At 37.6% G+C, this 25,149-nt stretch overlaps 3 protein-coding genes across 6 annotated transcripts; all 3 read left to right on the forward strand.

Moving 5' to 3' along the window:
* Window positions 1-1,133: 1,133 nt before the first annotated feature.
* LOC144638904 (uncharacterized) lies at window positions 1,134-10,657 on the forward strand. 2 transcript variants are annotated; one of them, XM_078498187.1, is made up of 6 exons: window positions 1,134-1,219; window positions 2,275-2,395; window positions 3,603-3,677; window positions 8,410-8,628; window positions 9,936-10,220; window positions 10,480-10,657. In XM_078498187.1, exons 2-6 carry the CDS (start codon window positions 2,341-2,343, stop codon window positions 10,488-10,490), a joined length of 645 nt encoding a protein of 214 aa, XP_078354313.1. In that variant the 5' UTR covers window positions 1,134-1,219; window positions 2,275-2,340; the 3' UTR covers window positions 10,491-10,657. The 2 variants fall into 2 exon arrangements, with proteins under 2 accessions (XP_078354313.1, XP_078354312.1); XM_078498186.1 differs by lacking the exons at window positions 1,134-1,219; window positions 2,275-2,395; window positions 3,603-3,677 and adding exons at window positions 6,798-6,932; window positions 7,795-7,915 and having other exon boundaries at window positions 8,335-8,628.
* Window positions 3,747-4,967, forward strand: LOC144638905 (uncharacterized). Its single transcript, XM_078498188.1, has 3 exons — window positions 3,747-3,881; window positions 4,249-4,533; window positions 4,790-4,967. The coding sequence occupies exons 1-3, from the start codon at window positions 3,758-3,760 to the stop codon at window positions 4,798-4,800; spliced, it is 420 nt and encodes a 139-aa protein (XP_078354314.1). The 5' UTR covers window positions 3,747-3,757; the 3' UTR covers window positions 4,801-4,967.
* Window positions 10,658-12,559: 1,902 nt separating the features above from the next.
* Window positions 12,560-19,818, forward strand: LOC144638906 (uncharacterized). 3 transcript variants are annotated; one of them, XM_078498192.1, is made up of 4 exons: window positions 12,560-12,675; window positions 18,536-18,661; window positions 19,086-19,370; window positions 19,631-19,818. In XM_078498192.1, the coding sequence occupies exons 2-4, from the start codon at window positions 18,607-18,609 to the stop codon at window positions 19,639-19,641; spliced, it is 351 nt and encodes a 116-aa protein (XP_078354318.1). In that variant the 5' UTR covers window positions 12,560-12,675; window positions 18,536-18,606; the 3' UTR covers window positions 19,642-19,818. The 3 variants fall into 3 exon arrangements, with proteins under 3 accessions (XP_078354318.1, XP_078354316.1, XP_078354317.1); XM_078498190.1 differs by lacking the exons at window positions 18,536-18,661; window positions 19,086-19,370; window positions 19,631-19,818 and adding exons at window positions 13,587-13,713; window positions 14,918-15,202; window positions 15,525-15,686 and having other exon boundaries at window positions 12,597-12,675; XM_078498191.1 differs by lacking the exon at window positions 12,560-12,675 and adding an exon at window positions 17,465-17,583.
* Window positions 19,819-25,149: the final 5,331 nt, after the last annotated feature.

The raw sequence follows: 25,149 nt of genomic DNA on the forward strand, positions 1-25,149 counted from the left end.
TCCAGAGGCCGCGATCTTTCTGGTCAGCGCCAGGGATCGATCCCTGTTGCTGACCAGAAGGATCGCGGCCTCTGGGGACGAGAATGTGCAAATACCGGCTACTACTTGAATAGATGCAAGTGCAATACAAATGATCTCACGTGGCGCGAGTACAACAATTTGCTGACCAACAAATTTTATTTCTTCCTAAAACAGCTGCATTTGGAGAATCCGAGAACATTTATCAGTATTGCGTGCACATTCCAAAAGAGCTGAAGTGTTACGGAGTTACAAGCAAATAAACCAGATCGTGTTTCTTACTTCGACTGACTTAGTAACTTAACGCTGCATTTGCGGGTTTTTTTTGCAAAGTAATATCAGAGTAGAAAATAACCAATATTCCTTCGGTTTCGGAAAAGTAGTTATTCTAAACAACAATTTTTTTTTATACATGGAAAGTGATCATTTCAGATATCTAATTGTCAATCATTTTCGTTGCCTAACCAGTATTGGGTAAACTATTGGCGCCATATCAACACAATTTTCTTAAAACATTGCGTGTTTTAAGGAAAACGTTTACTTAAAACGTCACTCTAATTTGACACTGAGTACTTTCCCTTCTTTACTAAGTATTTTTTAATGGTTACGTTGTATGTTTTTGAATTCAAGTGTCGTCCAAAATGTTTTTAAGTTGCAGTTTATTTCCTAGGAAACAACTGAAAACCTTCCTGGGCTTCCCCCCTTTGGTAGACTTTGTCGTCTTTTGTTTATATTTGCGAGCTTTGAACGTAGTTTTCATGCTCAAGATTTGAATTAAACTTATGTTTAGACATAAAAGAATGGCAGTTGATTTTCACACTCTCTATGGCTAGTCTTAGGTTGCTTGAAATTTTTCTGACGAGTAAAATTTTCTAATATTTTTTGCTCAACGAAATTTGTTCACTAAGTAAATATTAAGAAGGCTACCCTAGTTAAATACGACTGAGCATGCGCTGTTTTTGAGATCTCCTGGCGCCAAAAACTCTGCGCTGTTGTAGCGTGAGCGTCAACAGTACTTTTCCTAATTTGATGCTATGGATTTCATGTTCTATATTTTACATAATTAGGACATTTGAAAGGACGAGAAGCACGGAACGCATTCAGTTCTTCAAAGCGGCCAAACGTATAACCAAGGTTTAGGTTATCACAGGAGAGTGCTCAGACTTTAAAGGGAAAAAATTACCGAGGAGACGCCAGTGTAGTAAGTTAAAGTTGTAACTAGACTACAATATTAACAGAGAGGGTGAATAGAGGTACGCAAATCTGCCGATCCGTTTTATTTTTGGCCAAATCCGTAAATCCGCCACTATTTTCGCTCAAATCCGAATCCGCATAACTTGAAAACTTTGTCTGGTGTAGTTCCACTCTTTTAAGAAGATTCGTTTTATTGCATGTTTTTGCAACAATTTCGTCAACATCAGCTAATCCGCGATCCACAGTATTTTTGAAGTCCGGGAATTCGCTTGATGTATCGCGAAAATCCGCAATCCGGGTGCATTTTAGGCCAAATACATCGATCCGCGTACCTTTTCATACCAGATAGGTGAAAAAGAGCAAGTAGCGAATAGAATGACGACAAAGCAACGTGTATAATTGCACTCGCATTGAAAACATGCGTATTCGGGACGAATTTCTAAGTTTCATATAATTTTAGCAACTTAAAATGCTTCGCTGTTGGTATTTGTTTGTTTTTGTTTTTATAATTTCGTTACAGTCAAAAACAATACATACACTCATTCGATGGTTTCACAGATATACTTCTGTGAGGATATTTATCTTAAAACCATGGCATAGGGGAATTTTTATACCACTACAATAATTTTTCCCGCCTATAATCTAGTTACAAAATGGGGCTGTAGAGTGTACTAGGAGTGTAATACGAAATACTGCAGTAACATAACATAACATGAACTTTATTTCAACTCGAATTGTAGAGTAGCCTAAAAAAGGCTAATATCTTCGAGAAACAAAAATTGTAAAAATGAAAATTTACATTTAAAATCTATTTACATCTATTTACATGAGAAAAAAAAAATGTTAAGATATACCATTATGCCTGAAAGGAGATTCCTTTTAGCAGTCTTTTAAAACCAGTTAAAGTAGGTTCAGATCTTACATTATTAGGTAAGGAGTTCCAGGCCTTAGATAGCAGTGTAATAACGTGTCATATTTCGTCAATTCTTCTGATCTTATGTGGTCAAATGACGTGTAATAATAAATTTTAATAACATAAATATCATACCATTTAACCCACAGTCCTGCAAGATATTCATTCAATACCTCAGACGGAACACACTGATCACCGAGTAACTTCGACTGAAAATGAAGCAAATTCTTGTTTACTGTGCTGTATTCCTCTGCTCGACCTTCATCGCTGGTAAGGTCGTAGTTAGTTAGAACTCAATACAATACAATACATACTAGTTATGCAACGTTTTCGGGTGGTATACTATGGAATATCCCACGAGTCACTTGTATTTTCTCGGTATACACACGAGCCTTTAGGCGAGTGTGTATACCAAGAAAATACAAGTGACAAGTGGGATATTCCATAGTATACCACGAGAAAGTGTTGTGTAACTATTTTATACCATGCCATAGAAAAAACGCTCACTAAATTTCGTCGAGAATACAATCGCAGCGCACGATGGGAAGGTTGGGTTGAATACCGTCGAATATACAACGGCTTTCCTGTATTCTGATTGGCTGTATTTTCTATGGCATGGTATAAAATACAATAGTCGTTTAATGTGTCATACACTTAGCAATAAGGTGTGACATTGCAGAAATGTCACACCAGCTAGTTTACAGGTATTCCACCTAAATTAGTTAAGAAAAAAATAAAAAATAATGATAGTAAGTGAATAAATACTCAAACACTAACCTTCAAATGTACATGCACACCTTTATCACATGGTTCTAATTCTAGCTAAGTACGCAGGTAGGGCTGTCCACAAGTTGCTCGAAATTTAAAAAATAAGTTAACGAAATTTCACAAATCGTTGCTCAAAAGTTGATCAAAAAAATCCAAAAAGCGGGGGCATCAATCTGGTCACCGACAAAAAAAGTAAGGGTATAGAGCACGAACCGCGCTGCGAAGTTCAAAAAAACGTCCGCACAGGGCACGAACCGCGCCGCGCGGTTAAAAAAAGAAAGTAAGGGAAGAGCAAGAACAGCGCCGCACGGTTAAAAAAAAGTCCGCACAGAGCACGTACCTCGCCGCGCGGTTCAAAAAAACGTCCGCGCAGAACACGAACCACGCGGCGCGGTTAAAAAACTAAACCGCTTGCAGAGCAAGAACCACGCGCCAGGTTGAACATTGGTCAAACTCAGCTCCGAGCTGTGTTTCGGATGCAGTAAATTTACGCGCACGCGAACACTAGTTTTATCACATGTATACTACCCCCAGTGAGGAAGGTTTAACTATGTAACACGTGGAATGGTCCATGGATGTGTTAAGGAGCTAAATATTTACCGATAATTTTTTTGATAATTTCCTCCCGTTCCCGTTATTAAACATGATGATTGCTAATGCTTGTCAACAACACATGCGCTATAAGCTATTTTTTTCCCTTTTATTTTAGCAGGTGGCATCAAGTGTTACAATTGTATCAATAATTCCGATGAATGCACAAAGGATAAACTGGTAGCAGACAAAGCTAAATACTTGGAGACATGTCCCTTATCAGAGGAACGCTGCATGACGTATTGGATAAAAGAAGATGACTCAGTGGTGAAAATGTGCTCCAAGAAATCGCTGTGTGATTTTGCCAAAAAGACCTGTGATGACATGAAAGATGGAGAATGTGCTTTCAACTGCTGTGATACTGACGAGTGTAACGCGGGCTCGACTGGATTGCCAAGTGAGAGAAAAACTTCTAACTTTCTTTAGTAGCATAACGCAGTGACTGACTGTTAGGCAAACTCGCAATGTGATTGGCTACGCATGCGCGTAATTTTCGATAGATTGCCTTGGGAGCGCGCAAAATCACAAACCAAAACTATAAATAATAAAACTATAAATAATAAAACTATAAATAAACGAACCCTCTCTTTTTGACATTAGCTTTCCTCGCACAACTCACCCTTTAGTGAATAACTAAACGACGAGTGAAGGAAATCTCAATGCAATCTCAATTTCCCCAGTCCCTTGGCACTTCGTGAAATCGAGGTTCCACTGTACTTGTCAACAACACATGCGCCTTAAGCTATTTTTCCCTTTTATTTCAGCTGGCAGCACCAAGTGTTATGCTTGTACCGGTACTCGCGCTGAATGCGCAAAGGATAAACTGGTAGCAGACAAAGCTAAATACTTGGTGACATGTCCATTATCAAAGGATCGCTGCATTACGGTCTCATGGGTTAAAAATGATGACAAAATTTCAGTGTGGAAGTCGTGCCTCACGAAATCAGAGTGTGATACTTACAAAAAGAACTGTGACATGGCAGGTGTACCATGTGCTGTCAACTGCTGTGATACTGATGAGTGTAACGCGGTCACGCCTGGATTGCCAAGTAAGAGAAAAACTTCTAACTTTCTTTAGTAGCATAACGCAGTGACTGACTGTTAGGCAAACTCGCAATGTGATTGGCTACGCATGCGCGTAATTTTTCGATAGATTGCCTGGGAGCGCGCAAAATCACAAACCAAAACTATAAATAATAAAACTATAAATAAACGAACCTTCTCTTTTTTGACATTAGCTTTCCTCGCACAACTCTCCACCTTATCGGCAACAGCCTTCAGTTCTTTTTTTTATTTCCTCCACAGATTCCAAGTAGCAATCAAGCAATGAAGGACTCATCGGTTTGAATCAATTCAAGAAACTTGATAACAGTTAAGGTGGAAACAAGCTAGGACACAAGATTCTAGAAATATGGACGTAAAATAAAACACAAAATAAATTCTGTAAGTTGAAGATAATAAAGAAAAGAAGCAATGAACACAAGCCGTTTGTTTGATGTAACGGGGATAGTTAAAACACCGCTAACCTAATTTTTCAAGGTTGTCCTAAACAGTTTCTTACATAAACAAAAATTTAGGCTATTTAGGTTCTTATTTTCTGAAGAAAAATTTACGTTGTTGCTAATAGAATTTATAGCTTTACTCTTTCTATGTTTATTTATGTGAATGCTCAAAAATAATATTTTATGATTTTCAGCGATGGCATTTCAGTTGCAACTGGATAAGGCTCCTAGGTTAGGTACTTCCAATGAGGATCCAGAATATTGATTTATCTTAGTTTCCCAAAACTAAACATTTTTAATCAGTTTTTGAAAATAAGAACCTGTTTCCAAATTTTAGGCTGAATAGGTACTTTTAAAAAGGGGGTCTAATTGGCAAATCATAAATGTTAGGTTCTTACTCGCGGGTTTTAACTGTATTTCCACTCCCCCTTGGATGGGATGCTAGTCCATCGCAGGGTAGAGTTACCCCCATTTTTAGTTCGCCGATACCCATTTATACACCTGGGTGGAGAGAGGCACTATGAGAGTAAAGTTTCCTGCCCAAGAACACAACACAGTGACCCTGGCCAGGGCTCGAACCCAGACCGCTCTATTAGGAGTTGAGCGCGCTGACCATTAGGCCACCGCGCCTTCCACACCGCGATTTCTTAAAGAAGCATTTAAAACATGGCGTCTTTTTGTGCAAATACTGCACATTCGCCACCACCCCACACTGTTTTTGCGCTATTCCGTTCTCCCTTTAAACGAAAGAAAATACATCATTTCTGAGAACGAGGTTGCTGAAAGTGTTTTGTTGTCGGTTGAGCGAAGCGAAAAACAATAATATGACGTTGATAGGCGTTTATGTTAAGAAATGCTAAGAAAACTCCAATATAATTCAAATCTGTAAAATCAAATTATACACCTGCGACGCAAATGATTTCACATGTCTTGAGAACAACGGTTTGTTGACCAAAATCCCATCTTCCCGTAAAACAGCTTCATTTTAGTGACGCCAGGAACTCTTATCAGTATTGCGTGCACATTCCAAGAAAGCTGAAGTGTTACGGAGTTACAAGCAAACAAACCAGATCACGTCTCTTACTCCGACTGACTTAGTAACATTTGCAGTTTTTTTTACAATATATCAGAGTAGAAAATATAACCAATTTTCCTTCGTGTTCTGAAAAGTAGCTCTTCTAAACAACAATTTTTTTACTAGTACATGGAAAGTGTTCATTTCAGATATTTGATAGTCAACCATTATCGTTGCCTAACCAGTATTGAGTAAACAATGGACGACATTTGCGTATCACAAAACATTGCGTGTATTAGAGAAAACGTTTACTTAAAATGTAACTCTAATTTGACAGTGAGTACTTTCCTTCTTTATTTAGTATTTTTTAATGGTAACGTTGTATGTTTTTAAAATTTAAGTGTCGTCCAAAATGTTTTTAGTTGCAGTTTATTACCTAGGCAACAACTGAAAAATTTCTTGGGCTTCGTCCCTTTGGTGGACTTTGTCGTCTTTTGTTTATACTTGCAAGCTTTAAGCGTAGTTATTTTGCTCAACAATTGAATTAAATTTGTGTTTAGATATAAAAGAATGGCTTTTCACACTTTCTATGGCTAGACTAAATTAAAGTTGCTTAAAATTTTTATGACGAGTAAAGTTTTGAAGAAAGTAAATATTAAGAACGCTACCCTAGTTAAATGCAATTGAGCATGCGCTGTTTTTGAGATCTCCTGGCGCCAAATGGTCTGCGCTGTTATAGCGTGAGCGTCAACAATACTTTTCCTAATTTGAAGCTATTGATTTCATGTTCTATATTTTACATAATTAGGTCATTTGAAAGGACGAGAAGCACGGAACGCATTTAGTTCTTCAAAGAGATCAAACCAAGAGGAGATCACGGGAGAGTGATCGGACTTCAAAGAGAAAAACTTACAGAAGAGACGCCATTGTAGTAAGTTATAGTTGTAAGTAGACTACAATATTAACGGAAAGGGTGAATAGATGTACACAAATCCGTCGATCCGGTTTTTTTGGCCAAATCCGTGTATCTGCCACTATGTTTGTTCAAATCCGAATTCGCATAACTTGAAACCTTTGTGTAGCTCCACTCTGTTAAGAAGATTCGTTTTATTGCTTGTTTTTGCAACAATTTCGTCAACATACCGACGAAGCTAGACCGACCAAAGTGATCCGAACTTCGTTTTAGTCCGGAATCCGCCCTAAAATTCTCAGCTAATCCGCGATCCCGTATTTTTGAGGTCCGGAAATTTGCTCGATATTCGATGTATCGCAAAAATCCGCAATCCGGGCGCGTTTTTATATTAGGCCCAATACGTCGATCCGCGAGCCTTTTCATCCCGCTCATCAAACAGATAGCGGATAGGCGAAAAAGAGCAAGTACCGAATAGAATTACGACAAAGCAACGTGTATAATTGCACTTGAAAACATGCGTATTTGCTGCGATCGTGTTTGAGATAGAGCCGCACCTATCTTTTGTTGGTATTTGCTTGTTTTTGTTTTTATAATTTCGTTACGGTCAAGATTATTACAACTCATTCTATGGTTTTAAAGACACTTTTGTAAGGATATTTATCTTTAAATAAAACCATGGAATAGGGGAATTTTTATACCACTACAATAATTTTCAGTTTCCCGTCTATAATCTTGTTACAAAATGGAGCCCTACAGTGTAATACGAAATACTACAGTGTAATGACGTGTTATATTTTGTCACTGACCTTATATGGTCAAATCACGTAATAGTGTAATAATAAATGTAATTAATATTAATAGCATGCTTATTATCCCACAGTTCTGCGAGATATCCATTCAGTACCTCAGGCGGAACACACTCATCACCGAACAACTTTGACTAAAAATGAAGTACTTTCTTGTCCTTTGTGCCGTTTTCTTCTGCTGGACCTATGTCTCTGGTAAGGTCGTAGTTAGTCAATTCTGCCATTTTGTGTGTCTTTTTTTAACTTCGAAGAAAAAGCACAAATTTTTCAAAGCATGAACGTACCTCATTTAAATAAAAACGTGAAGACGACCGTAATCTGTGATCAGTGAATCATCATTTCTTTGCTTTTTACCCACGCGCGAATTTGCAGAGTAGCTTATACAGCTAGTATCTCCGAGCATTTCACAGTACACAGCAAAAAGGAAAAAGACCAGACCACAACACTGGGAACTCCACACCCTAAGCGCCCTTTAGTGAATAACTAAATGACGAGTGAAGGAAATCTCAATGCAATCTCAATTTCCCCAGTCCCTTGGCACTTCGTGAAATCGAGGTTCCACTGTACTTGTAAACAATACATGCGCCTTAAGCTATTTTTTTCTTTTATTTTAGCTGGTGGCATCCAGTGTTATAATTGTGTTGGTACGGACGATGAATGTGCAAAGGATAAACTATTAGCAGACAAACCTAAATACTTGGTGTTGGTGACATGTTCATTATCAGATCAGCTGTCAGATCGCTGCATTACGATCAGGGGTAAAAAACATGACGCAGTGATGAAGGCGTGCTCCACGAAATCAGAGTGTGACGAATTCATAAAGGAGTGTGGTGACAAAACGGACGGACAATGTGTTGTCGACTGCTGTGATACTGACGAGTGTAACGCGGGTTCGCCTGAATTGCCAAGTGAGAGAAAAACTTCTAACTTTCCTTAGTAGCATAGAGCGGTTTTCACTTGAGTGTCGAAAGTAAATTGCGTTTGCTTTGGTTTTTCAGTACTACGCTTTGTGATTGGCTTAAAAATCTCGCGCCACTTTCTCAGCCAGTCATGAGTAAAACCAAAACTAATTGCGATTCGCTCGCGCCTGTTTTCCCGCGCTTCGTACCGGCTACATGTATTTGCTTCGAGTTCTGATTGGTTTACTGTTTTTTTTTCTTTTGTGATTTGCCAGAGTAATTACTTTGGTTTTGGTTTTACGGCACTCAATTGAAAACTGCTCTAACGCAGTGACCGACTGTTAGGAAAACTCGTATTATGATTGGCTACGTACGCAAGCGCGTAATTTTCGATAGATTGCCTTGAGGGTCTGAATGGGGTTTAGTGTTTAGTATTATTTGCCCATAATTTTTAGTGTTTGATGTAACATTGGCCAATTTTTTAATGTTTACTGTTTCTGGAGAAAATACTGTTAAGTGTTTGGAGGGCTTTTCGTAAAAAACTCAGTAATTTAGCATTGTAAATTCTTCTCTGCTCTTCGAAAAGCGGTAATAAAATCACTCATGAACTAAGACAAAATTTTCAGATTTCTCCTCGGAAATCTCTGGTAGTCTTCAGATATCTTCGGTAGTCTTTGGATATCTTCGGCAGACTTCGAAAATCTTCGGTAGTCTTCGAAAATATTCCAAAATGATCGGAAAATGGCCGAAATCTTCTTGATATACTAAACACAATAATATTGGCCGTTTGAAGCCGTTGCGAGATATCCATTCAGTACCTCAGACGGAACACACTCATCACCGAACAACTTCGACTAAAAATGAAGTACTTTCTTGTCCTTTGTGCCGTTTTCTTCTGCTGGACCTATGTCTCTGGCAAGGTCGTAGTTAGTCAATTCTGCCATTTTGTGTGTCTTTTTTTAACTTCGGAGGTAAAAGCATAAATTTTTCCAAAGCATGAACGTACCGCATTTAAATAAAAACTTGCAGACGACCGTAATCTGTGATCAGTGAATCATCATTACTTTGCTTTTTACCCCCCGCGCGGATTTGCAGAGTAGCTCATGCAGCTAGTATCTCCGAGCATTTCACAGTACACAGCCCAATGGACAAAGAGCAGACCACAACACAGGGAACTCCACATCCTACGCGCCCTTTATTTGATAACTAAACGACGAGCGAAGGAAATCTCAATGCAATCTCAATTTCCCCAGTCCCTTGGCAGTTCGTGAAATCGACGTTCCACTGTGCTTGTCAATTTTTCCCTTTTATTTCAGCTGGCAGCACCAAGTGTTATGCTTGTACCGGTACGGACGATGAATGTGCAAAGGATAAACTGGTAGCAGACAAAGCTAAATACTTGGTGACATGTCCATTATCAAAGGATCGCTGCATTACGGTCTCATGGGTTAAAAATGATGACAAAATTTCAGTGTGGAAGTCGTGTCTCACGAAATCAGAGTGTGATACTTACAAAAAGAACTGTGACATGGCAGATGTACCATGTGCTGTCAACTGCTGTGATACTGATGAGTGTAACGCGGTCACGCCTGGATTGCCAAGTAAGAGAAAAACTTCTAACTTTCTTTAGTAGCATAACGCAGTGACTGACTGTTAGGCAAACTCGCAATGTGATTGGCTACGCATGCGCGTAATTTTTCGATAGATTGCCTGGGAGCGCGCAAAATCACAAACCAAAACTATAAATAATAAAACTATAAAAAACAAACGAACCTTCTCTTTTTTGACATTAGCTTTCCTCGCACAACTCTCCACCTTATCGGCAACAGCCTTCAGTTCTTTTTTTTATTTCCTCCACAGATTCCAAGTAGCAATCAAGCAATGAAGGACTCATCGGTTTGAATCAATTCAAGAAACTTGATAACAGTTAAGGTGGAAACAAGCTAGGACACAAGATTCTAGAAATATGGACGTAAAATAAAACACAAAATAAATTCTGTAAGTTGAAGATAATAAAGAAAAGAAGCAATGAACACAAGCCGTTTGTTTGATGTAACGGGGATAGTTAAAACACCGCTAACCTAATTTTTCAAGGTTGTCCTAAACAGGTTCTTACATAAACAAAAATTTAGGCTATTTAGGTTCTTATTTTCTGAAGAAAAATTTACGTTGTTGCTAATAGAATTTATAGCTTTACTCTTTCTATGTTTATTTATGTGAATGCTCAAAAATAATATTTTATGATTTTCAGCGATGGCATTTCAGTTGCAACTGGAGTGATAAGGCTTCTAGGTTAGGTACTTCCAATGAGGATCCAGAATGTTGATTTATCTTAGTTTCCCAAAAACTAAACATTTTTAATCAGTTTTTGAAAATAAGAACCTGTTTCCAAATTTTAGGCTGAAAAGGTACTTATAAAAAGGGGGTCTAATTGGCAAATCTTAATTGTTAGGTTCTTACTCGCAGGTTTTAACTGTATTTCCACTCCCCCTTGATGGGATGCTAGTCCATCGCAGGGTAGAGTTACCCCCATTTTTAGTTCGCCGATACCCATTTATACACCTGGGTAGAGAGAGGCACTATGAGAGTAAAGTTTCTTGCCCAAGAACACAAAACAGTGACCCTGGCGAGGGCTCGAACGAAGACCGCTCTATTAGGAGTTGAGCGCGCTAACCATTAGGCCACCGCGCCTTCCACACCGCGATTCCTTAAAGAATCATTTAAAACATGGCGTCTTTTTGTGCTAAATACTGCACATTCGCCATCACCCCACACGCGAGAAAGGCACTTTGGGTAGCCCGGGGCGTGTTTTTGCGCTATTCCGTTCTCCCTTAAAACGAAAGAAAATACATCATTTCTGAGAACGAGGTTGCTGAAAGTGTTTTGTTGTCGGTTGAGCGAAGCGAAAAACAATATGACGTTGATAGGCGTTTATGTTAAGAAATGTTAACAAAACTCCAATATAATTCATATCTATAGAATCAACTTTATACACCTGCGACTTAAATGATTTCACATGTCTTGAGAACAGCGGTTTGTTGACCAAAATCCCATATTTCCGTAAAACAGCTTCATTTTAGTGACGCCAGGAACTCTTATCAGTATAGCGTGCAGATTCTAAGAAAGCTGAAGTGTTACGGAGTTACAAGCAAACAAACCAGATCACGTCTCTTACTCCGACTGACTTAGTAACATATGCAGTATTTTTTACAATATAACAGAGTAGAAAATATAACCAATTATCCTTCGTGTTCTGAAAAGTAGTTATTCTAAACAACATTTTTTACTACATAGAAAGTGATCATTTCAGATATTTAATAGTCAACCATTTTCGTCAGTGCTTAACCAGTATTGAGTAAACTGATAAACGCCATTTGCACCATCACAAAACATTGCGTGTATTAGAGAAAACGTTTACTTAAAATGTAACTCTAATTTGACATTGACTACTCTTCTTCTTTACTTAGTATTTTTTTAATGGTTACGACGTATGTTTTAGAAATTCAAGTTTCGTCCAAACGTTTTTAGTTGCAGCTTATTACCTAGGCAACAACTGAACAATTTCTTGGGCTTCCCCCCTTTGGTAGACTGTGTCGTCTTTTGTTTATATTTGCAAGCTTTGAGCGTAGTTTTTTTTTCAACAATTGAATTAAACATGTATAAAAGAATGGCTGTTGATTTTCACGCTCTCTATGGCTAGACGTAGGTTGCTTGAAATTTTCATGACGAGTAAAATTTTCTATTTTTTTGCTCAACGAAATTTGTTCACTTATTAAATATTGAGAAGGCCACCCTAGTTAAATGCAATTGGGCATGCGCTGTTTTTGAGATCTTCTGGCGCCAAATGGTCTGAGCCTGTTATAGCGTGAGCGTCAACAATACTTTTTCTTATTTGAAGCTATGGGTTTCATGTGCTATGTTTTATATAATTAGGACATTTGAAAGGACGAGAAGCACGGAACGCATTCAGTTCTTCAAAGAGACCAAACCAAGTGGAGATCACGGAAGAGTGAACGGACTTCAAAGAGAAAAACTTACAGAAGAGACGCCATTGTAGTAAGTTATAGTTGTAAGTAGATTACAATATTAACGGAGACGGTGAATAGATGTACACAAATCCGCCGATCCGGATTTTTTTTTCCAAATCCGTAAATCCGCCACTATTTTCGTTCAAATCCCAATCCGCAAATCCACCTTTTTAAGAAGATTCGTTTTATTGCTCGTTTTTGCAACAATTTCGTCAACATACAGACAAAGCTAGACCGACCATAGCGATCGTGAGCTTCGTTTTAGTATCCACGTAATTAGAGCTTTCTGACATGAAGGGTCTGGAAACCGCCCTAAAATTCTCAGCTAATCCGCGATCCCGTATTTTTGAAGTCCAGGAATTTGCTCGATATTCGATGTATCGCAAAAATCCGCCATCCGGGCGTGTTTTTAGGCTCAATACGTCGATCCGCAAGCCTTTTCATCCCCCTCATCAAACAGATAGCGGATAGACGAAAAAGAGCAAGTAGCGAATAGAATGACAACAAAGCAACGTGTATAATTGCACTTGAAAACATCCGTATAAAAACCGAATTTCTAAGTGTTATATAATTTTATGATTTTCAGGCGTTATCGTTTAAATTTTGCTGCGATCGTGTTTGAGGTAGAACCGCACCTATCTTTTGTTGGTATTTGCTTGTTTTTGTTTTTATAATTTCGTTCTCATTCCATGGTTTTACAGATACTTTTGTAAGGATATTTATCTTTAAATAAAACCATGGAATAGGGGAATCTTTATACCACTACAATCTATAATCAGATATAATCTAGTTGCAAAATAGGGCGCACTATACAGTGTAATACGAAATAGCACAGTGTAATGACGTGTTATATTTTGTCACTGACCTTATATGGTCAAATGACGGAATAGTGTAATAATAAATATAATTAATATTAATAACATGCTTATTATCCCACAGTCCTGCGAGATATCCATTCAGTACCTCAGACGGAACACACTCATCACCGAACAACTTTGACTAAAAATGAAGTACTTCCTTGTCCTTTGTGCCGTTTTCTTCTGCTGGACCTTTGTCTCTGGCAATGGTAAGGTCGTAGTTAGTCAATTCTGCCATTTTGTGTGTCTTTTTTTAACTTCGGAGGTAAAAGGCATAAATTTTTCCAAAGCATGAACGAACCTCATTTAAATAAAAAATAGAAGACCGTAATCTGTGATCAGTGAATCATCATCATCATCATCATCATCATCATCATCACTTTGTTTACCCTCGAATTTTGCAGAGTAGCTTATACAGCTAGTATCTCCGAGCATTTCACAATACACAGCCCAATGGACAAAGACCGAGAACTCTACGCCCTACGCGCTTTTGCCCGTTAGTGAATAACTAAACGAAGAGTAAAGTAATTTCTAATGCTCTCACACATGTCCTAGGGGTTCAGGGGACAAGGGAACATAGCCATTAACGGGAACATGGGAAAAAACGCAAACTTAAACTGGATTTTAGTTTTGACTCTCCCCCCCTCCTTTTTTTTTTTTTTTTGGGGGGGGGGGGGAAAAAAAAAAAAAAAACACGGGAACAAGAGTACAGTTTAGGCTTAAAAACTGAACATTTCACACTAAACAAGCTAAGTATATATAATATCAGTAGCTAAGTTCATATAATACCAGAGTATTTGCACCGTTTTCTTATGTAAATGATTTATAGTTTTCAAATACTGCGTGACTCGAGGTCTGGCCGAGCGGGGGCATCAATCTGGTCACCGACCAGAAAAAGGAAGGATAGAGCACAAGCCGCGCCGCGAGGTTAAAATAAAAGAATGTAAAGGAAGAGCAAGAACCGCGCCGCGCGGTTAATTAGAAAAACGTCCGCGCAGAGCACGAACCGCACTGCGTGGTTCAAAAAAAGGCAAGAGAATAGCAAGTACCGCGCCGCGCGATTAAAAAATGTCCGCGTAGAGCACGAACCGCGCAGCGCGTAGAGCAAGAACCACGTGCGCTGGTAAACTGCGGGCAAACTCAGCTCCCGGTTGTGTTTGCGAATGCAGTAAATTTACATACACGCGATCACTAGTTTTATCACGTGCATGCTACCCCAAGTGAGGTATGTTGAACTACGTAACACGTGGAATGGTCCATGGATGTGTTAAGGAGCTTAATATTTACTGATAATTTTTTTGATAATTTCCTCCCGTTCTTAGAGAGAGTGCCTTCCAACAGATGTATTTTAAAACATGATCGTTTCTAATACATGTACTTGTCAACAACGCTACTTTTTTTCTTTTGTTTAAGTTGGTGGCATCAAGTGTTATGCTTGTTTCGGTACTGACTATGAATGCGCAAAGGATAAACTGGTAGCAGACAAAGATAAATACTTGGTGACATGTCCCTTATCATTGGATCGCTGCATTACGGTCTGGGCTAAAAAAGATGACCAAACATCAGTGGTGAAGTCGTGCTCCACGAAATCACAGTGTGATGCTGTCAAAAAGGACTGTGATGACATGACAGATAGACAATGTGCTGTCAACTGCTGTGATACTGACGAGTGTAACGCGGGCTCGCCTGGATTGCCAAGTGAGAGAAAAACTTCTAACTTTCTTTAGTAGCATAACGCAGTGACTGACTGTTAGGCAAACTCGCAATGTGATTGGCTACGCATGCGCGTAATTTTCGATAGATTGCCTTGGGAGCGCGCAAAGTCACAAACCAAAACTATAAATAATAAAACTATAAATAATAAAACTATAAATAATAAAACTATAAATAATAAAACTATAAATAATAAAACTATAAATAAAATAAATGAACCCTCTCTTTTTGACATGAGCCTTTCCTCGCACACAACTCCCCACTTAATCTGCAACAGCCTTCAGTTCTTTTTTTATTTCCTCCACAGATTCCAAGTAGCAATCAGGCAATGAAGGACTCATCGGTTTGAATCAATTCAAGAAACTTGATAACAGTTAAGGCGGAAACAAGCTAGGACACAAGATACTAGAAATATGGACGTAAAATAAAACACAAAATACAAAATAAGTTAAAAGTAATAAAGAAAAGAAGCAATAAAACACAAACCGTTTGTTTGATGTAGCGGGAATAGTAAAAACTCCGGTACCTTGAATTCAAAAGGTAGATAGGCAGGTAAAGTCTTCGTCGAGTGACCCATACCGTCGGAGCTTATCCGGTTTCTGTAGCATTAAGCGACTAGGAGAATTTCTACTCCCCCTGGATTGGATGCAGTCCATCGCAGGGTTACCCCCATTATAAGTTCGCCGATACCCATTTATACACCTGGGTGGAGAGAGGCACTATGAGAGTAAAGTTTCCTGCCCAAGAACACAAAACAGTGATCCTGGCCAGGGCTCGAACGAAGACCGCTCTATTAGGAGTTGAGCGCGCTAACCATTAGGCCACCGCGCCTTCCACACCGCGATTTCTTAAAGAAGCATTTAAAACATGGCGTCTTTTTGTGCTAAATACTGCACATTCGCCACCAGCCCACTCTGTTTTTGCGCTATCGCGTTCTACCTTAAAACGAAAGAAAATACATCAGTTTCTGAAAACGAGGTTGCTGAAAGAGTTTCGTTGTCAGCCAAGCGAAGCGAAGAACAATAATACTACGTTGACAATCGTTTATCGTTTCTCGGCTTAGCGAGCAACCATAAAGTAATGTTTAATAAATGAGCAGCAGTGTTTTATCAAGTTTAATGAGTTTTTTAATGAAAGTCAAGTCTTTCCACAACCTTGTCCCCAGGGCCTTCTTGGCGACGAGTTTTCAAAATGGCTGCTCGTCACGCTCTTTTTCACTACGTATATTAAACCTGAGTTGCGAACCAACTACAGTAATCTATCTGACAACAAAGAAAAGTTGGGGCACTATGTGCTACATCTTCGCTGAAAATAAAATTCCCCACAAGCTGTTTTCAAACGTTTTTTTCCGCGTATACGGAGTTGAATCATTGATTGTATCACCAAAAATTCAGTTTAAATTATAATATATATAAAGATAAGCAGTTTAAAACATTTTGCAGAATCTTAAATATCTTGGAGATTTTTGTAACTTAAAATTTACATATGGGGATTAAAACTGGAATTTAACTCTTCGCACTCTTGCAATTACAAAGTTTGTCTGAAAGCCTAAAATACTCAAAGTGATCCATTTTATCTGAATAATAAATTACCATTTTCCTCACTTCGAGACCGCTAACAACACAAAAACATCTTCGCCTAACCAGTATTGAGTAAACGATGGACGCCATTTGCGCATCACAAACCATTGCGTGTTTTAAGTAAAACGTTTACTTAAAAAGTAACTCTGTTTTGACAGTGTGTACTTTCCTTCTTTACTTTGTATTTTTTAATGGTTACGTTGTATGTTTTAGAAATTCAAGTGTCGTCCAAAATGTTTTTAGTTGCAGTTTATTATCTAGGCAACAACTGAACATTTTCTTGGGCTTCCCCCCTTTGGTAGACTGTGTCGTCTTTTGTTTATATTTGCAAGCTTCGAGCGTAGTTTTTTGTTCAACAATCGAATAAAACGTGTATAAAAGAATGGCTGTTGATTTTCACGCTCTCTATGGCTAGTCGTAGGTTGCTTGAAATATTTATGACGAGTAAAATTTTCTATTTTTTTGCTCAACGAAATTTGTTCACTAATTAAATATTGAGAAGGCTACCCTAGTTAAATGCAATTGGGCATGCGCTGTTTTTGAGATCTTCTGGCGCCAAATGGTCTGCGCTGTTATAGCGTGAGCGTGAACAACACTTTTTCTAATTTGAAGCTATGGATTTCATGTGCTATATTTTACATAATTAGGACATTTGAAAGGACGAGAAGCACGGAACGCATTCAGTTCTGATCTCCAAAGACGCCAAACGTATAACCAAGGGTTAGGTTATCACAACAGAGTGTTCGGACCTCAAAGGGAAAAATTAACCAAGGAGACGCCAGTATAGTAAGTTATAGTTGTAACTAGACTAAAATATTAACGGAGACGGTGAATAGAGGTCTGCTGATCCGGGTTTTTTTTTGGCCAAATCCGTAAATCCGCCACTATTTCCGTTCAAATCCGAATTCGCATAACTTGAAAGCTTTGTGTGGTGTAGTTCCACTCTTTTAAGAAGATTCGTTTTATCGCTTTTTTTGCGACAGTTTCGCCAACATACGGGCGAAGCTAGACCGACCAAAGCGATCTGAGCTTCGTTTTAGTATCCACGTAATTAGAGCTTCCTGACACGAAGAGTCCGGAATCCGGAATCCGCGATCCAATATTTTTGAGGTCCGGGGATTTGCTCGATATGAGATATCGATGTATCCCAAACTGAAATCCGCAATCCGGGCGCGTTTTTAGGCCCAATACGTCGATCTGCGAGCCTTTTCATCCCCCTCATTAAACAGATAGCAGATATGTGAAAAAGAGCAAGTAGCGAATAGAATGACGACAAAGCAACGTGTATAATTGAACCCGAAAACATGCGTATTCGAGCCGAATTTCTAAATTTTATATAATTTTACGATTTTAAGGCATGATCGTTTAAATTTTGCGGCGATCGTGTTTAAAAATTTGAGGTAGATTCACATCTATCTTTTGCAACGTTAAATGCTTCGCGGTTGATATTTGTATGTTTTTGTTTTTATAATTTCTTTACAGTCAAAATTAATACATACACTCATTCCATGTTTTTACAGAAACTTTTCTTTAAAACCATGAAATAAGTGCATTTTTTTACCACTACAATAATTTTTCCCGTCTATAATCTTGTTACAAAATGGGGCCCTACAGTGTAAAACGAAATAGTACAGTGTAATGACGTGTTATATTTTGTCACTGACCTTATATGGTCAAATGACGTAATAGTGTTTTAATAAATATTAATAATATTAATAACATGCTAATTATCCCACAGTCCTGCGAGATATCCATTCAGTACCTCAGACGGAACACACTCATCACCGAACAACTTCGACTAAAAAATAAATGAAGTACTTTCTTGTCCTTTGTGCCGTTTTCTTCTGCTGGACCTTTGTCTCTGGTAAGGTCGTAGTTAGTCAATTCTGCCATTTTGTGTGTCTTTTTTTAACTTCGGAGGTAAAAGCATAAATTTTTCCAAAGCATGAACGTACCGCATTTAAATAAAAACTTGAAGACGACCGTAATCTGTGATCAGTGAATCATCATTACTTTGCTTTTTACCCCCGGCGCGAATTTGCAGAGTAGCTTATACAGTTAGTATCTCCGAGCATTTCACAGTACACAGCCCAATGGACAAAGACAAGACCACAACACTGGGAACTCCACACCCTACGCGCCCTTTAGTGAATAACTAAACGACGAGTGAAGGAAATCTCAATGTAATCTCAATTTCCCCAGTCCCTTGGCACTTTCGTGAAATCGAGGTTCCACTGTACTTGTCAACAACACATGCGCCTTAAGCTATTTTTTCCCTTTTATTTTAGCTGGTAGCACCAAGTGTTATGCTTGTACCGGCACGGATAATGAATGCGCAAAGGATAAACTGGTAGCAGACAAAGCTAAATACTTGGTGACATGTCCATTATCAAAGGATGGCTGCATTACGGTCTCATGGGTTACACATTTTGGCAAAATTTCAGAGTGGAAGTCCTGCCTCACGAAATCAGAGTGTGCTGCTTACAAAAGGGCCTGTGAACACATACCAGATGTACCATGTGCTGTCAACTGCTGTGTTACTGACGAGTGTAACGCGGGCTCACCTGGATTGAGTGAGAAAAATTTCTAACTTTCTTTAGTAGCATAACGCAGTGACTGACTGTTAGGTAAACTCGCAATGTGATTGGCTACGCATGCGCGTAATTTTCGATATATTGCCTTTGGAGCGCGCAAAATCACAAACCAAAACTATAAATAATAAAACTATAAATAAAATAAATGAACCCTCTCTTTTTTACATGAGCCTTTCTTCGCACACAACTCCCCACTCAATCTGCAACAGCGTTCAGTTCTTTTTTTATTTCCTCCACAGATTCCAAGTAGCAATCAGGCAATGAAGGACTCATCGGTTTGAATTAATTCAAGAAACTTGATAACAGTTAACAGGTTAACTGGTTAAGGTAGAATCAAGCTAGGACACAAGATACAAGAAATATGGACGTAAATTAAAACACAAAATACATTCTGTAAGTTAAAAATAATAAAGAAAAGAAGCAATGAACACAAGGCATTTGCTTGAAGTAGCGGGGATAGTTAAATCACCGGTACCTCGAATTCCAAAGGTAGATAGGAAGGTTAAGTCTGAGGTGCCAAGTGGCCCATACCGCCAGAGCTTTATATCCGGTTTCTGTAGCATTAAGCGACTAGGAGTAGTTCTACTTTCCCCTGTATTGAATGCTAGTCCAATGCAGGGCCGACTACCCCAGTATTATGTCGCCGATACCCATTTATACACCGGGGAGGAGAGAGGCACTAGCGCACTATGAGAGGAAAGTGTCGTGCCCAAGAACACAACACAGTGACCCTGGTCAGGGCTCGAACCCAGACCCTGTATTAGCGGTTGCGGAAATTAGGCCACCGCGCCTTCCACGCGTTTCCTGAAAGAAGCATTAAAAACATCTCGTCTTTTTGTGCTAAATACTGCACATTCGCCACCAGCCCACACTGCTTTTGCGCTATCGCGTTCTGCCTTAAAACGCACAAAAGCTATCAGCTCTGACAAGGAGCTCGAGGTTGCTGAAAGAGTTTTGTTGTGAGCCAAGCGAAGAACAATAATGCTACGTCGACAGTCTTTTTTTTTTTCGGCTTAGCGAGCAACCATAAATGAACGTAAAGTAAAAGAGTTTATTTCTTGATATGAACTTTTAGCTACAAAATTTGTCGAGCGAATGATATTGACCTAGGATAAGTAAACTGAATAATTGACCGTTTTTTCCACGGAACTCAAACCTTTTTAAAGTATCCTTTTTTTTAAAATTGAGAATATATTGTTTATATCGTAAAATTCTCTAGAGGCAAGGAGAATATTCATCTTGTTTTCTGACGCCTGCTTCAATAATTTTCTTTATTCCTTTTAACGAACGCTTTCAGCAGCTATTACGAGTCGTATTGTATTCTAATTTGAAAAATAAAATTCATAAATATGAAAACTTGTACAAATTTATTTCGCTCTTTCCACTGGTTAAACATCAATTAGTGGGATGCAAACCATCTACCGAAATCTATCTGGCAACAAAGAAAAGTTTGGACACTTGATGCTAGATCTACACTGAAAATGAAATTCTCCACGAGTTGTTTTTAAACGTTTTTTTTTTTTTTCAGTCGGTATATACGAAGATGTATCATTGATTGTATCGCCAAAAAATTCAGTCTTTATGAAAATAAATATAAAGGATGAGCAGTTCAAAGCACTTTGCAGATACTTTAATATCTTGAAGATTTTTAGAACTTAAAATTTACATATGGGGATTGAAAATGGAATTAAAGTCTTCGCGCTCTTGTAATTATAAAGTGTGTCTGAAAGCCTAAAATACTAAGAGTGCTCCATTCGTATTGAATATTAATTTAAGAATAATGTTCCTGGATTCGAGAACGCTAATAACACACAAACATCTTCGCATTTTTTTTTTTCAATTTTAGATTCTTAATTCCGCGAACAAATTAAAAGAGTAAAATTGTAGACAGTAAAAATTGTAGTCTTGTTTTAAGTTTTTTTTTTCCAACAATTGTTTTTCTTCGCATTTTTCACAAAAGCTATGGCAGCTGATGTAAGCTAAATTAAGCCACATTTGTTTTTGTCAACATTCCAAATAACAGTAAAATGTTAAGTAAACTCTAATGTACCGGTAACGTATGTCTTAAGACTCAAATTATAATAATGACCTCTTTATAGTCTTTTAATTAAAAAATGTTTTGACGGGTTCATACACAAGAATAATAATTTAGCTTTTAGCCATTCGTATTGAATATTTGAAACTAAAACACAGCCTTCCACCCAACCTAAGGTGTTCAAAAAGTGTGGATGGAACTGTTTCCAAATGTAACGAAAACTCTAATAATAAGTCGGGCTAGAGAGACAGTTTCTGCGAAGAAATAAGTATTAAGTTATATACTATCAACTAACTCGATGATTTATACAGGAACTTTAGTCGAAACGTTTAACTGACTCTTTAATAGCCTTTTAATTACAAAATGTCTTGAAGCTTTTATGCATCCGTTATAATTAAGCTAAGCCATTCGAATTAAATAATTAAAAAGAAGAAGATGTATAATTTTCCCGCATGTTTTGTTTGCATGCTTTGAGAGTAACATTCTTGGAAATTTCGTGTAAAAAGAATTGTTGTCTTGTTGTTAGAAGTTTTTTCTTTCGTTTCATCAAATGCTTCGGCATGTGATGCAAGCAAAATCATACTTATTTTGTTAACACTCTAAAGGAATATTAAGATATTAAGGTTGTTTTTTTTTTTACCGTCCCAGGCATAATTAAGACATTAAACGTGAAAATTGAAACTGTTTTCCTTGTTGTGAGAGCTGTATATATTTTTTGATCCGTTCTTAGAAAAAAATCTACTTTCACTGACAAGAAAAAGCGAAAAATAATTTTTCAATTTAAAAGAATAATTACAACGGTTTATCTTTCTGTTTTTTCCAAGAAACTGTCCACTCATTTTAACTTAAGGTCGTATTTCGTCAAACTCAACTCATGAATGTTTAACCGTGAATGTTTAACCGTAAAAGATAAATAAACATATCAACTTTTTACTAACAGATTTAAGTTATATACCAACGACAAACGTATTAACAAAAACATGTCATTTAATAGACTCAACTGCAATGCAATAGTTTCTTGCGAAAATTGAAGTTAACTTTTATAATTACGCAAAACACTTTGCTGTATTAGCTAGTGTTGACATAGCTTGTTGAATTTAATAGCACTTGTAGAGTTTAATAACTTGTAGTATTAATAGCATTCATAAAACCTGTCAATCGAAATTGACAATATAGCTGACTTGTTCAGACGTGAGTTGAATTTAAGGTCTTCCTGCACGAAAAATGAAAACTTTTTCATTGTTAAAAGACCAGACGAACAATTATTTGCAACTCTTTTCAAATCCTTCATTACATGAACAAGATAAGAATGAAAATTTCTCGACAATAAAGAATAATTGTAAATTATTACAGTATTGTTTTCTGTTAGTGACCAAGCAACAGTTTTCTCTTCCGTTTATTAACCAGGTGTTGCAAGTCATTATCGTATTTTGTCGTCTTCCTCCTAGCATTTCAAACTAATGTAACAACAATTAACAAAAACGCCTCGCTTATACACAGAAAAGAGATTTAACAGAGATTCGAGTTTTTGCAAGGGTGAGAAAAAGAAAGTAAAATTCTACACAATTAAAAAGAATGGTAGTCTTGTTTTAAGTTTGTCCCAAGCAGAAATTTTCCTCTTCTCAGTTTTACACTCCTTCTTATAAAAGCGTGAACACTAAAAAATATGTCTGGAATGTTTATGTTTAGCCAATCACATGCGAGAACTTCAGACCGCAGAAACCACAAACAACAAATGGGTTTCCATCGGTCACGGAGCAACTTTAGTTCTTATTTTGTTTCAGGATACACGCTCTGTCTTTTTCAGGAATTTAAAGAACTGCTATTCTGTCGTATCGAGGGCCATCCAGAACAAGGTTTCAGGGATTTTTGAAGGAAAAAAAAAGGACGGTTCCTTCAGCGACGTTATACGACATGGTTCAGTGCATGCAGTATGTTGTAGACACGTCTAGACATAAGATGTAAACACGATAAACCAAAAATAAAATACAAAATTGTGGAGTTTTCGTTACTGATTGTAAATCTTTTCGGTAGAACAAGGGATTCGATTTATTTCGGCAAACGATTTCAACCCTAAGGCAATCAGAGGTTCCGTGATCGTAAGACTGCAAACTGTAAAGGCTCCAGACGAAAATTATTCAAAATGTTGCCGTGATAACAGATTGGTGCAAAGTAAACACCTCAATCGCTTGATTTTCGCTTTTCCTTCCCGCTATCGTTTCGCTGATATCGAAGAAACGAACCTTCCTTCTATCAGTGTTTAGGTCTGCTACAATAGTTGGGGTGAGATAAAAACCGGAAAATGCAAGCTTACCTCAGTTCAAATTGTAACATGCCATCAGGCGAACGGTAACTGCAGAAACGAATTCGTTACAATTTTTGAAAATTGGCGGCAACTGGGGCAAATCGTGGCATCGGGCGCATTGGTTTTTCAATTTTTTCTATAAAAAAATCACTCATACATATTCTTCAGTACGGCAGTGAATGTTCTCAAAAAGAAAGGAATTACAATTAGTGTTTCCTTGTAAATTGGAGCGAAACGAGAACCGAATATTGTTCCGTGAATATTGTGACCGATGGAAACCCATCATTCGTTGTTTGTGGTTTCTGCGGTCTGAAGTTCTCGCATGTGATTGGTTAAAACACAAAGAACATTCCAGACATATTTTAAGTGTTCACGCTTTAATAAGAAGGAGTGTAAACGAATGCTTTAGCAGGTGTTGCAACGGTAAGCATATACGATCTTGTCAACAGTACAAATAAAATATTAAGAGAACCCAAATATGGAAAACGTTTATACAAGAATAAAAACCGTAATTAACGTCCTCTTAGTCATATAATGTGATGAAGGTTTTACGTACTGCCCCCAAAATAAATAATTCACTTTAGACATGAGAATTAAAACTTTTTTTCTTGTTATGAAGTTTGCATTATTATTGTACCACTCGAGCACGTTTTTCGGTATTAGATCCTTAATTACGCGAACAAGACAAAAGTGTAAAATTCTGGACAGTTACGAAAAATTGTAGTCTTGTTTTAAGTTTTTCCAACAATTGTTTTTCTTCGCATTTTCACAAAAGCTATGGCAGCTGATGTAAGCTAAATTAAGCCACATTTGTTTTTGTCAACATTCCAAATAACAGTAAAATGTTAAGTAAACTCTAATGTACCGGTAACGTATATCTTAAGACTCAAATTATATTCATTGTTATCTTGTTCGTGTAATGAAGGATTACTTTTAAAATTTCTACAAGAGTTGCAAAAAATTGTTCGTCTGGTTTTGCAACAAGGAAAAAGTTTTAATTTTCCGTGCACGTCTGAACAAGTCAGCTATATCGTCAATTTCGATTGACAGGTTTTATGAATGCTATTTATACTATAAGTTATTAAACTCTACAAGTGCTCAGTGTTAAAAGCTTTGTCAACTCTAGCTACTACTGTTTTGCGTAATTATAAAAGTTGACTTCAATTTTTGTAAGAAATTACTGCATTGTAGTTCAGTGTTTCGGTAAATAAGTTAATTGTAATTATTATAGTATTGCGGATTTCTGTTAGTGACCAAGCAACAGTTTTCTCTCCCGTTTATTAACCAGGTGTTGCAAGTCTGGCATTATCTTACTTTGTCGTCTTTTTTTTTGTAACCGCTCTTATCTGAAACTGCAAAGGAAACGTCTTTTCCTGACGGTCAAGTCAAAAATTAATAACAATCATTAATGTTCGCTT

Source organism: Oculina patagonica, chromosome 14 (assembly GCF_052425735.1).
Source record: "Oculina patagonica isolate OP01 chromosome 14, crgOcupat, whole genome shotgun sequence".
In the NCBI taxonomy this organism is placed as follows: Eukaryota; Metazoa; Cnidaria; class Anthozoa; order Scleractinia; family Oculinidae; genus Oculina; species Oculina patagonica.

Bases quoted from the DNA above. Each gene is read 5' to 3' on its own strand.
- LOC144638904 (XM_078498187.1), top strand. From the start codon at position 2,341: ATGAAGCAAATTCTTGTTTACTGTGCTGTATTCCTCTGCTCGACCTTC. The intron at 2,396-3,602 runs GTAAGGTCGTAG...CTTTTATTTTAG, and splicing joins CTGCTCGACCTTCATCGCTG to CAGGTGGCATCAAGTGTTAC. The intron at 3,678-8,409 runs CTAAATACTTGG...TAGCAGACAAAC, and splicing joins TAAACTGGTAGCAGACAAAG to CTAAATACTTGGTGTTGGTG.
- LOC144638906 (XM_078498190.1), top strand. From the start codon at position 13,653: ATGAAGTACTTCCTTGTCCTTTGTGCCGTTTTCTTCTGCTGGACCTTT. The intron at 13,714-14,917 runs GTAAGGTCGTAG...CTTTTGTTTAAG, and splicing joins GACCTTTGTCTCTGGCAATG to TTGGTGGCATCAAGTGTTAT.
- LOC144638905 (XM_078498188.1), top strand. From the start codon at position 3,758: ATGTGCTCCAAGAAATCGCTGTGTGATTTTGCCAAAAAGACCTGTGAT. The intron at 3,882-4,248 runs GTGAGAGAAAAA...CTTTTATTTCAG, and splicing joins GGGCTCGACTGGATTGCCAA to CTGGCAGCACCAAGTGTTAT.